The sequence below is a fragment of the Scomber japonicus genome, chromosome 8 (assembly GCF_027409825.1).
Source record: "Scomber japonicus isolate fScoJap1 chromosome 8, fScoJap1.pri, whole genome shotgun sequence".
NCBI lineage: Eukaryota > Metazoa > Chordata > Actinopteri > Scombriformes > Scombridae > Scomber > Scomber japonicus.
The window spans coordinates 24,152,496-24,164,992 of record NC_070585.1 but is presented as its reverse complement, the minus strand read 5'-3'; the positions used below and the strand labels follow the sequence as shown (position 1 = coordinate 24,164,992).

Genomic DNA, 12,497 nt, shown 5'->3' with positions numbered 1-12,497 from the left:
AGTGAAGGTAATGTTTCTATATTACTAAATCCAACTAAAGTACACATTTCAGATAACTGCCTTGGCCAAGCTAAAAGTTGAATGCTGTGCTAAATAAACACCAGGTGCATCGTTGTTGAGATGGCTAGCTAGGATGTTGGATGTTTTACGTTAGCTTAGCCTTTGAGCTGTGAGCCATGAGCCATTGGCTGGAAAACTGGAGTATCTTGTTTAATGTTTTATTGATATTTAAATTAGATTATTAGAGCCTCTTTAAACCTCTATGCCTCTTTATTGAGTTTACTGTTTCAGCTCCATTGGTGCTTTACAAATGTATTCTTTTTTCACTTGGTACTGCTCTTTAGCATATTTTACAGTTCATTAAACAAGGGAGCAGGAACATCGCATAATTGATATGTCAGAATATGAGTATTGATACTCTTTCAAATTGTTATCATTAATATAATAAAATTACACTTTTGGCAGCACTTCATTTGCCAAATGCCTGCAGGGAGGAAACCTCGGGGCAGACCCTGCAAAATTTGGAGGGATTTAATTTCCCAATGTGCCAGAGTGCGCCCGGGGATCCCTGAGGAGACGCTGCAGTTAGATCCTGAGGAAAAAAACTGCTCTATTTACCCCACTGCTGTCATCAGTCTGACATGAAACTGAAAGCAGGTTTCAAAGCTTAAATAAGTCTTTATCCAAGTTTTCATTTGCTTCTGTCTTTTCAGTTAGAGGGGGGGCACTGAGAGGGATTTTAAAAGCGTGGTTGAGGGATAGCATATTCAAAGAAGTAGGGTCACAATTCTCTGAAGCTATTATACTTATGACACACTCATTCATACATCAGAGCATTTAATTCAGAGTTGATCAAATGTTAAACTGTCCTCAAATGTGTCTGGTGGGTCTCCAAATGATGGGGAGTCCCAGAATGAGACACTGAATTACTCAGCTTGGGTTCCAGGCTTTGCAATATTTATGAGCAGCCTGCAGTTCATTGCAGACTGAGACACTGCTTTTTTAATTTTTGACATTTCCGGAAAAATCCCCAAATGAGTGGAATTCATCTAGAATTAATCTTCTATAAATATAACTTGAAATTACGGAATCTTTGCTGTTAGTTTATGACAGTTTTCTTTTCTACCAATAGAGGGCGGCAGCACTTCTGTAACATACAAAAGGGCTGGATGGATTACTTAAAGTCTTTGCACTTGAATTGCACTGTTGGCCTGTTCTGGTACAATGTAGTGACTGAAAATAGATTCAGGTTGAGCAGGGACTCAACAGAAACATAAAAAAAAAATCTTTTCAATTTAAGCTGGTTTGATCATTTCATCTAATCAATCATCTGAAATCTATGACTTAGATCTTTATCCAAGTTTTTATGTAGTCTAGGTTGTAGTCATTACAGATTTAACAGGCCAATATTTGTCACAACAACAGATGTAAAATGGAATTCAGATCTAACAAACTCTGATCTGTTTGACAGCTTTTGTTGGCTGTGAAGCATTAATTGACACAAAGAGGCTCTACAAGGATAATGGTGCATGGGCTATTTGGAGAGATGATGCAAAAAAGACATGGCTCAAAACCAATATGTGATCACAAAGGAAATCATTGGGATGATATATGAGCCATGATAAAAGAGGAAGAGTTGCTGGGAAATCATCTAAAAGCTGCCATGGAGTCAGAGTTTGGAGTTTTATTCCTCTGTGGGAAAGTATTTTTTCTCTAAAAAAGATATGGGACGTGTGAAAGTTTGCGGAGCCCCTCACTCTCTTTTCTGGTGACATCAACACAGAGAGAGAGGGAGAGAGAGAGAGAGAGAGAGGGAGAGAGGGAGGGAGAAGGCTAGAGAGAGGATTTTGGGGGAAACTAAAGTACAAATCTGTTTGACTCTCTCACTCGCACAACCTCCAGGCGTACCAGTCTGTGTTGCGCGTCTGCCCTCTTAACTTTTTTTCTGATTACAACTCCTCTGCAACTCTCACTTTTAATCCCCTTGCAGCGGAGAGGGATGTTCCCTGGAAAGAGGTTACACCCCAGCTGAACATTTTCACCTTGGAAAGTTGAAGAGTCAGGCTGATAACTTCTGGGAGAGTTTGTGAATGGGGGGCATTTGGGGAGACTTTTACGCATTGAGCTGAGTGACGCACGGTTACTCTTTTTTTTTCTTTTTCTGGTGAGAAGAACTTTTTCTCCCTAAGTGTCACATTCAAATCCCCACTTTATCCATGTTCTTCCGTTTCTTCAATGGCAAATGAGCGTTTTAAGGAGATTCTGACTGGTCGAGCCTCTTGAGAGAAACTTTGGAGAACTTCTACAACTGCGAACTTATTTTGATTTCGGCTCCTCGTTTAATTTCTTATCACCTATTCACCTAAATCTCACAGTCAAACAGTCTATCTGACTTTTTCTGGATCCTTCGACAACGTGTTATTACCCCCCACGGATTTTCAATTAATTTCAGTTTGGAAGTAATTTCAGTGGATATCATGCCTCCGACCGGGCAGAAGAAGCGGGCTGCGCACTGCCGGATTTGGGCTCTGATTTTCGCGTTGATTGCGTGCGCTGTGTCGGTGGATGGATGCCCACACAAGTGCAGCTGCTCCGGGTCGCATGTGGACTGCCAGGGTCTGGGTTTGAAGACGGTGCCCAAAGGAATACCGAGGAATGCCGAGCGCCTGTAGGCTAAGTGTGATTTTATCACAGTTTAAGCACTTTTTTTTAAAAATTGTTGAGTCATTATATAGCCTAAATATCACCATAGAGACATGTGACCTTATGATGCGCTTTTTGTTTACCGTGACATGACTTTAATGTTCTTTTAATATGAATTTTGTGGCATTTGGGAAATTCAACATGTGGGTAGGCTGTTTTGTCAAGGTTACCTATAGTTTCAGTGATGATGGAGAAAGCTTAAAAACGCTCAAAACCTTATATAGGCTTTAACTACTCTAAGTCTGAATGAAAACTAATTATCTTTAATAGTAATATGAACCTTTTGGTTGTGAATGAGTTATATCGCTGCATCCATGTGCTTGAGGGGTGAATTGCTTTTTCACCCTGAACTGGAGTCAATCAATACCAGCCAAACAATTTCATTCTGACAGAAACATTCATTAATGGGTTAATTTGCGTGTAGATACTTTGTCCTATTAGTTAAGTCAGGCTTATTAGTTCATAATTCTGAGTAAGTTTGGTCAATTTGTTGCATTAACTTGACTTAAAAAGAAACGTGGCTGAACTTTTCTAAGATGTATAAAGTGAATCTTGTTGTTCAGACTTTTACAGACAGTTAAGCCTGACAGAGTGGAAATAAAAATACTTATCACCTACAGTATAATATGTAGAACAAGAGGTAGTTCCATGGGAAAAGTTAAGCATACCTCCTGGCTGCAAGCATCCACTTTGATTACACTGAGATAAACTGAATAGATGGTGGACATAAAACTGCCCTAAAATGCACTAGTGACTCCAATGAATGGAAAAAAAGTTGAAAATAGTCCTGAAGCAGCTTTTAGAGACTAGCTATTTAAGGTTTTTTTAAACAGGTCAAATGAAAGGTGAGAAGAAGCAGTGAGGTCTTTAAATCTTTTTATATTCCTCTGTGCCCTCAGTAAGAGTTTCCAAAGTTTTGCAGTTTTCACAGCTTTTCGAAGTTGGACCAGATCCCTAGTGATTGGCTTAGAAGTGATAAACAAAGATTTTACTCCTAAAGAATTAGTTCCAGAGGTTTTGCAACCTGGTGACAGTTAGTGCAGAAATGATATTCATCCCTAAAGGCAGAGACAGACCCCTGACAGCCGCTGCTGCCACCTCCAGCCTGATCTTGACACGTATACACCCCCGCAGCCACACACATGCACTCACAAACACACACCTATGCTGTTAAGGTATGGAAGTGATTATGCATGATAACGGAGCAGCCAAAAGCCCCGCAGGGGATCAACAACAGACCCAACCCTGAGACAACAAACACAATCAGTAGGCTGCAGCGGGATGTGGGGGGTATGTGTGTGTGTGTGTGTTTGTTGGGTGCTGGTGGATATGAACATATGATTTGTATGCTTTTGGATACAGTGTGTTTTTACATCTTTTTATTTTTGTGCCTGCATGTTTGTGCTGACATGTGTGATTGTGTTTCTTGCGTGCGTATGTGTGAGTGTGAACAACGAACTCCATACCTCTTCCATCCCAGAGGGCTCCTGTGACCTCCCAGGACCTGTTGGCTTTTACACAGCAATCCCCCGAAGACATTTATACCCTAGGAAAATAAATAATTAGAGCGAGCTGTGATGGGGAGGTGGGATAAGGGGGTCCCCTGCCTCTCAGTGGGGTCCCCCGGGTGGAATATTTGGGGTAGCAGCGCCCCCTCCCACTGCCTTCACTGCAGAAACTATGTGTTTATGTTTCCCTGATTTATCCAGGTCAGTGTTTCAGCTGTGAGTTTGGCCAAGACTTGCTCTTTTCCTCCCTCTTTCTTTCCCTCTCCGCCTGTCCTCATCTCTCTTTCTCGCTGCAGATATATTTTAGGGAGTCTGAGATGGGAAACATTAAAATGGATGAGATTCCAGTTACAGTTAAGGTTACAGCAGATGGGAAACTTTTAGCAAAGAGACATGAGCATTATTGCCCAGAGCAGGGAATTGGGTTTGACAACTGGGATAAATTCCATGTGGACAACAAATTTTACACACTATGTACAAAATGTGTTGAATTATTAGTTGTGAACAAGCTAATTTAGGTCATACATGTAGTAGAATATCCAACCTTCTCATAGACATTTACCACATCAAAAGTTATTAGGTGTGTGAAAGTGTTTTATGGTGACCCTCAAAGATGATCATAATTTGTTAGAAATGTTGTATCATCAATGACTCTATGAGAGCATCAGCTTTTTCAAATAAGCCGCATTTTCAGTTGTAAAATCACTATTGCACCATAATAAACCATGATCACACTGTATGTTATATATCATTATGCTCCAAACACTGTTGAACACAGTTTCTGACCTGGTTAGAGCTGTTTGTCACAGGCAGCTCTGTTTACTTATGTTGATTGTAAATGAAATACAAGGAACTGATGTGTTTGTAGTTATATACATGTAAATATAAATCCATCTTACATTAATTGCTGTGATACTCTTTGCATGTTTGCCCCCATTTTAGTTAGATTTAGTTCTCTGCAAACTAGAAGAGCATACGTTTGCTTCTAAAGTCAATATTTTGCACTAGTGTCCAAACCATCAAAAGGACAAACCCACAGAGAGAAACAGATACAGTTGTCTCCACCACACAACACCAAAATGCAATGCAACAAGACCACAAGATGTGCGTCCTTTGAGTAAGGGGCTTCGACCTTCACTTATCTTGAGTGGAAAATCTTTTTTGGCAACTACACCACTGTCCTTTTTATCACTGTTTCAATATGCACTGAGGAGGTTCTTGAAAACTAATGTAGAAAATCCCTGTTGTAAGTGGAAGTGCGTGATACAGGTTGAGGAAAATCTGGTACCATAAAAAAGTATAAGTCTTTATGATGAAATCACTGGTGGATAAAGTGAAATGTAGCACTGATTAAGTACGTAGAGGACCAGGGGAGTTAGTCCCTACTCACTCTCTTTATTTAATACAGTATATCACATTGAATCATTTTATAATGTTGAAACGTTTTCTTCACTATTGTAAACAGAGCATTTGGAAAGGTTAACAAGAGAAAAACAGTGGTGGCCTCAACTGTTCACACATCGTGCACACACATGCACTTGTAGGGCAGTCTTGCAGATTACCTCAGGCCAGTCAATTCCATAATGTCCTCCTTGGGAAGCCACTTGAGACCTCATTTGCATCTAATTTGAGTGGAGGGTTTGGGGAGGAGGCTTAACAGGCTTAACAAGGCTGAGTAAAATGAATTGGAAAGCAGGGATGGCTTTTTTCTCCCGGGTCCAATCACACCTGCCCTACAGGGACACACACACACACACACACATACATGCACGCGCACACACACACACACACGCACACCCTGGAGTGCTCATTTTTAGAGCTGCAAATTGCAAACTTTTAGCCCTACTGCTGTGAAATGAAGGGGAATTCAACGCTGTAAACTCTAGAGGGGGTCTTCAGTTGGTTGAGCTGCCATCAAGAAATGTTTGTGTTACAGAATGTGAGTGTTTGTGTGAGATTACATATCTACAAATGTGTGTTCCTTGCTCCATGGAGATGTATGTACTATATATGATCACATCTTTACATATATGCACTGTATGTGAGCCGGTGTGTGTGTGTGTGTGTAGTTGAATGAGTTCACTGCTGGAAGTTTCCTGAGCCAACTTTACACAAACTAATTCTGATTTTAACTGCCTATTTTTCTGTTCCCTCCCTAACGGCACTTTGAGGAAGTTTTGGCAGGTTTTTTACAAGCAACACCTTCTCTGCTTTCTCTAGCCTTGCCTGGCACTTTCTCTCTGTCTTTCTATTTATTTCCCTTCCGAACTCTTCATCTCTTACCTAACTTTGTTTCTCTTTCCTACATCTCGCACTCTTTCTCTCCATCCCTCTACTTTCCCTTTTTTCCCTCTATTACCTTTTAGTTCATTTTCTCACCCTCATTCTTTTTTGCCCTCTCTCCCTCTCCCTTGCCTCCTCCCTACCTCTCTCCAACACTCTCTCTTTGCCCTCCCTCTCCAACACACACACACAGACACACATATACACACACATAAACACACACACTCACACACACCTTCAGTTTGCCAGCAGCATCTCTCCAGTAGATTTTTTCACAGCTCCCATTTCCCCTCTGCTTGCCAACCTACCACGGTGCGCACAACAGTAGGATCTTACCGCCGTGTTTATATGTGTGTGGATGCACACGCACACACGTTCCAGCCTTTGCTTCTGGCTCTTATCAAAACTTGGTGTTGATTGGTCAGTGGACGATGTAACCACCACACCCTCAGCATTCCACGGTTGGACTGGAATCTGTGTGTGTGTATGTGTGTGTGTGTGTGTGTGTGCGTGTGTGCGTGCGTGCATATGTGTAAGAGAGTGATCTTTAAATATTTTGCTGCCAATCTCTGCATGTAGGACAACTAATTTATGTTGACATAGATCTCGGTCTCTAAATGTACAATAATTTGATTGGGTCAAGAACAATCTGGAATCTGTGAATTACTGTGATTTTCACTTGTGTTTTGGACCTTGTCCTTTTAGTTGCCTGAAGTCAGAACCAACAATATTGTGTTGTGTACAACTGGTAGCCACCACCAAGCTGTCTGATAAGTCAAAGATACATTCCAACTCCTTTGATAATTCCCATTAATTTCAGTAAACCATTGGTACTTTTCCAGCATGTGTGGAAAGCAGGGAGCTCATTAGTGATGTATTTTGGTGCAGTATTTCTGTATATGTATACAGAAATACTACTTTGGGAAAGCCTCAGTCAGCAGACATGCTGACTTGGTAACTGTTGAATAAAAACCATCATTCAGTGAAGAGTGTTTTTTACTGTTACGTGGGTACGATGGTCATGCAGCTGAGTGTTACTGCTATTACAGACAGGTCTAAACTAAGAAGTAAAAACCACAATGAGCTTGCTGTTCTCAAGCAGCCTCTTAATGTCACGCCTATCATATGTGGCCATCTCGTGGTAACCATTTTGTGCCCTTCCAACTATGTTTGATTCAGTTTTGGTATGCCAAATGGCACAAGTGAGGGTAACCAATATTTAGGCTCCAGTTCTAGGTCAGTGGGTGATATTCTCTTCCCCAAATTTCTCCAAAATGTGGGCAGTTGACCTTTCTATATAATGAGTCTCACTCTGCCAAAGAGGCAGCCAGCTGGCACTGACAGTGGGCACTGCCCTTCTGGGAAATGGCAGTATGCACATGTACACACAAACAGGGAAGGAGGTACACACACCCACTGGCATACGTATGGAAAATCAGACACACGTGTGCAGATCTACAAATGCGCACTTGAAACTATGCTTGGTCATGCACATAGTTGTACTGCACTTGTGAAGACCCTCTTTGACATAATGTATTCCTAATGGTGTCCCTAACATTGACTATCACAACTATGCCAAACCTCAACCCAACCCAATCTAATTCTAAACTTAACTCGTGGAAAATTTTAGTTTATACCAAATTGGGTCCTATTTTTGCATTTTGGACCTAACTGTCAAGTTATGATAACATTGTTGTAATTATATTATTTTAAACAAGCATGAAACAGGGACACTGTCTGCATTTCAGAGCACTGAAAGCATGATTGGTCAAAGTTGGACTCTGAAGACTCTAAACTTTGATGGAACAGTTAGGGTAACTAGCCATTGTTTTCATGACTGATTTATCTACAGATTATTTTGATTGTTTGGTTTATAAAATATCAGAATTTTGTGACAATGCCTGTGACAATTTCCTAAAGCACGAGGTAGTAGATTGAAATAGCTCACTCTTTCTGATTAACAGTCCAAACCCTCAGTCATCAATTAACTACATAAGACAGGAAAGCTGAATCTAGCTGTTTGGTATTTTATGCTTGAATCAACTAACCAATTAATCAACCAGTTACTTCAGCTCTATTTGTACTTCACTGCTTGTCTTCTTTATTCTATTCTGGGAGTTGGTTTAAAACCTTTATGGTTGTCTGACTTCTCTTTTTAGAGGAGTCCCAACGTGCCAAGATCATATTATTTAACATGGTGCAGACATTCTTAATATTACAAATAGGAATGATTTCCAAAACTACAAAAGTAGATCCAGGTTATATGAAACATCCCTTTTGCACAAGTGAAGTTGAGCCAAAAATCACTCTCAAAAATTGGTCCTCACGAAGATACTAGAAGAGCATAGAAGATTCATATTCAATATGAAAATGCCTATAGGCTGTATGTATGGAGACACATTGTAGAATTCACACATGGAGCCACACAAATACAGTGCACACTCACATTTAAGCACAGTGAGTGAGTGAGTTACATACACGCAGGCGGTACTCTCTCATGCTTTCACTGGATTAAACATGCAATTGGTTGTAGATGGAAACTTTGACATATAATGAGAGAGCGAGAGACTGTGTCACATAGAAACTACCTCGAGTCACGAATGACCTTCTGTGACTCTCGACTGAAACTGAAGTCCTCAGACTTGGTCGTACTACAGCGGCAGTCTGGGTTTGCGTGCGTGTGTGTGTGTGTGTGTGTGTGTGAGTGAGTGTGGTGCAGTGTGCTTGGAGTCGTTTGATGTTAACAAGCTATGCCACTGTTTTGTTAGGCCACTGTCACCAAAGCAACACATTATATCCCTTCTGCAGGGACTTTCTTTTCTCAGTGTGCGTTTCTGTATATCCACCTCCTCTGTATATGTGTGTGTGTGTTGGTATTTGTGGTTATTAGGTGCATTTGGCACCGCATGTATGTGGGGACAACGTGAGAGTGTAAGTAAAAGCATCATTTTGCTGTTTTGGGCCAATATTCAGCTAAGCTCAAAGTGATAGACTGTTAAACTTTGGTTGAAAGGCTATGGAGAAACTGGTCACTGTACTGAGTGTGTGTGTGTGTTTCTCTATCTTTCTGTCTCTCTCATGATCTGTCTCTATCACTCACTTTCTCTCTCAGTCTCTTATTCATCTTAAACTCTCTCATTCTCTTATCCTCTCGTTCACTCATTTGTATTTTTTTCTGACTTGGCCTAGGTTGAGGAAGCAGTAGTCCTTGTTCTTGTCAAGTGGCCTCTCAGCAGCCAAATTACCATTCACCCCCCGGTCCCCCCACCCCCCACCCCATTGACTTACAGTACAGCAGCAGTAAATCCAGACAAAAGCAATGCAGCCCTGCAAACTCCAAAGAACTAACCAAATACAGCGCTGGTTTACAGCCCCTTTGGCTTGTGACTCGAAAAGAAAGAGATGCTTGCAGGCGACTCCCTAATGTGATCAAGCCTGTGTGGTTAACAGTGACACCAAACTATGGATTTCCTGAGGTTGAGGCATTAACATTGACTAGAGAGCATGAGGGAGAGATACATGGATAGTGACAGACAGAAAACAAAGCAAAAGATGACGGAACAAAGTCGAGAGACACAGGGCTCCCATAGGTTTTAACTTTGATATTAGGCACTGAATGCAAGGATAAATAGAATAGAGAAGTGACAGAAAGATGAACACAGACTTAAAGAAGAATGATGGAGAGAGAAGAGAAACACATACACAGAGTGTGAAAATGAGAGGCAGCGGGGTAGAAAGTCAGATAAAATGGCAAAAAGTTTAAAAAGTTTTGTGACAGGGAGACAGAAAGTTCAAGAGTCCGAGTGCAGATGTGGAGGAAGGAGTTGTATAGTGCGTCATTTAGACCAGATTCCCCTTTATGGAATGGAAGTGAATGTCTGCAGCAAAAATATTTTACTGACTAATAGCTCCTTTATCACCAGTGTCTCTCCTCCTCTTCCTCTCTTCTCGCCTCTAACCTTTCCTGTCTTCTTAGCATTGTTAGCATTCTAGACTGAAACACTGCTGCACAACTAGTCTGTAACTCTCTTCTTTTTTCTTTGTGACGGGGAACCCTGCCAGCTAAAATGTTAAATGTCAAGTGTCCAAATGTTTCTGAGAAATATGCATAGCCTACACGAGAAACAATCTCCCCAACAGTGGGATCAGTGTCTTGCGGTAATAAACTCATTCACACCAATCTTGTCATCCAAACAAGATTTCTTTCAGTGGTGTTGGCAAATGTTTGATTTTGCTATGTAAATTCTACCAAGGCTGGATTTGATGGCTGTCATTACACACATCACATTACACACCTGCAGATGGTAGTTAGCCAAGCTCGAATCATTTCATCACTTTTAATTTATTTGCTGTCAGAGTTGAGTTCAGATCAATAATACCATTATTTGTGTGCAAAACATAGAGTTCAAGTAGGTTCACATTTTCTTGGAAAAGACAGAAGGGAAACTCATCTGTGCACATGCCTTCAAAGGAGCAGGATTGTAGAAATTGAAGAGAGTTGAGTCATAATGGTTCAGTTCAGGCTCAGTTTGCACTTTGTAAAGAGCATTTTTCATTTTAATATTATAGACATGTATTACAAAACATGTGGTGAACTACTGAATCTTTAACTGTTTAACTGTAAGATTAAAGGTGATTTTTATGTGTTTAAATAACCTGTGAAGGACATGACCCTGCTGTCCTCGGAGGTAGCTCCAGCTGTGGCCCTCTCGTGACTGTTTGTCTGTGTTTGTGCTTTGTGCTGTGTTCTCATGCCTTGTGCTCTATGTGTGTGTGTGTATGTGTTTATGCCCAAAACCTCTTAGTGATGATTGCTGTGTATCCCAGAGAAAAGTTCTGTAATAGAAGAGAATTCGCTACCGATTAGCATCACTATGACAAAGATCCAAAACAGCAGTAAATGGTCACACAAGAGACCAAATGTTCCACAAACCCCCCAAATTTTCCAAAACGTGTACACTCTTAGACGTCGTAGACAATACATGGCCTTAAAATGTGGATGGGGACATAATGTGTCTTTCTTTGAATGCTTTCCATGATTACATCGTCTGATTTATAACTTTACGTTATGCATCTGACATATAGTCCTTTATACAGTGATTTAGAACACGCAATTTCATGCTCTACTGGACTCAGTCAAAGTTTTTTTTTGTAAAGATGCTTTCTTCAAGTGATACTGAGATATGTAAACTGTAACTGAAAAGTTTGATTATTTTCATTTAAATTAGACACTTTAAAGATTTAGTAGCAAAATGTGATGCTTTTGTCTTCTGATTGCTGAAGCTAAACTAATCCGTCCTGATTAGGCAGGACTCTTTTACTGTAAAGATATTTCTCTTTTCCCTTGTAAGCAACTTTATATTGAGTGACATTACAATTAGTGTGAGCAGGTATTGTTAAATGTCACATCCAGACATTTCAACTGGATAAATTGCAGCTAAACTGAAGACTAATTTTGAAACAGCTTGACGTCTGCCCCCTGTCTCTGGTGACAGGCACACTGTAGAGTGTGTAGCTCAGAGGAAAAGGAAGAGGGCAATTAGGATTCCTTGGGTAACTGGGAGATTTAGAGAGCGAAATTGAGCATACCTATCTTAGAGAGAGAATGATGGAGAGCAAGAAAGGAGGAATGAGAAAGTGAAGCGGTACAAGAGCTTTGTGGAAAATAACAGAAGATTAGGACAGGAAGCGAATGCATTTGGAAATGAAGCGGAGAACAACAAACGATGAAAGGGAAAGGATGGAGGGAGAGAGATAAGGATGCAGGGTGCAATAGACTGAGAGAAAAAAAGAGAGATAGTGGAAAGAGGAAATGTCACCGTGTCAGAGACAGACAGAGAGAGAACATAGAGAGGAAACTGTTTGCAGTAGTTTCTCGTTACTCCTCATTGTTGTCCTAGATAGAGAGAAGGGTATAGGTCAAGAAAACGAAAAGAAGACAAATTGAGATAGGGTGACAAGGAGAGAAAGACAAACACAACTGACCGACCAGCAACCCGACAT

General features: G+C 40.7%; 1 protein-coding gene across 1 annotated transcript in view; it reads left to right on the top strand.

Moving 5' to 3' along the window:
* Window positions 1-2,477: 2,477 nt before the first annotated feature.
* Window positions 2,478-12,497, top strand: part of slit3 (slit homolog 3 (Drosophila)) — a 244,885-nt gene continuing 234,865 nt past the window's right edge. The window contains exon 1 of the mRNA XM_053323379.1: window positions 2,478-2,668. Coding sequence (XP_053179354.1) covers window positions 2,478-2,668 — 191 coding nt within the window. The remainder of the gene's footprint in view (window positions 2,669-12,497) is intronic.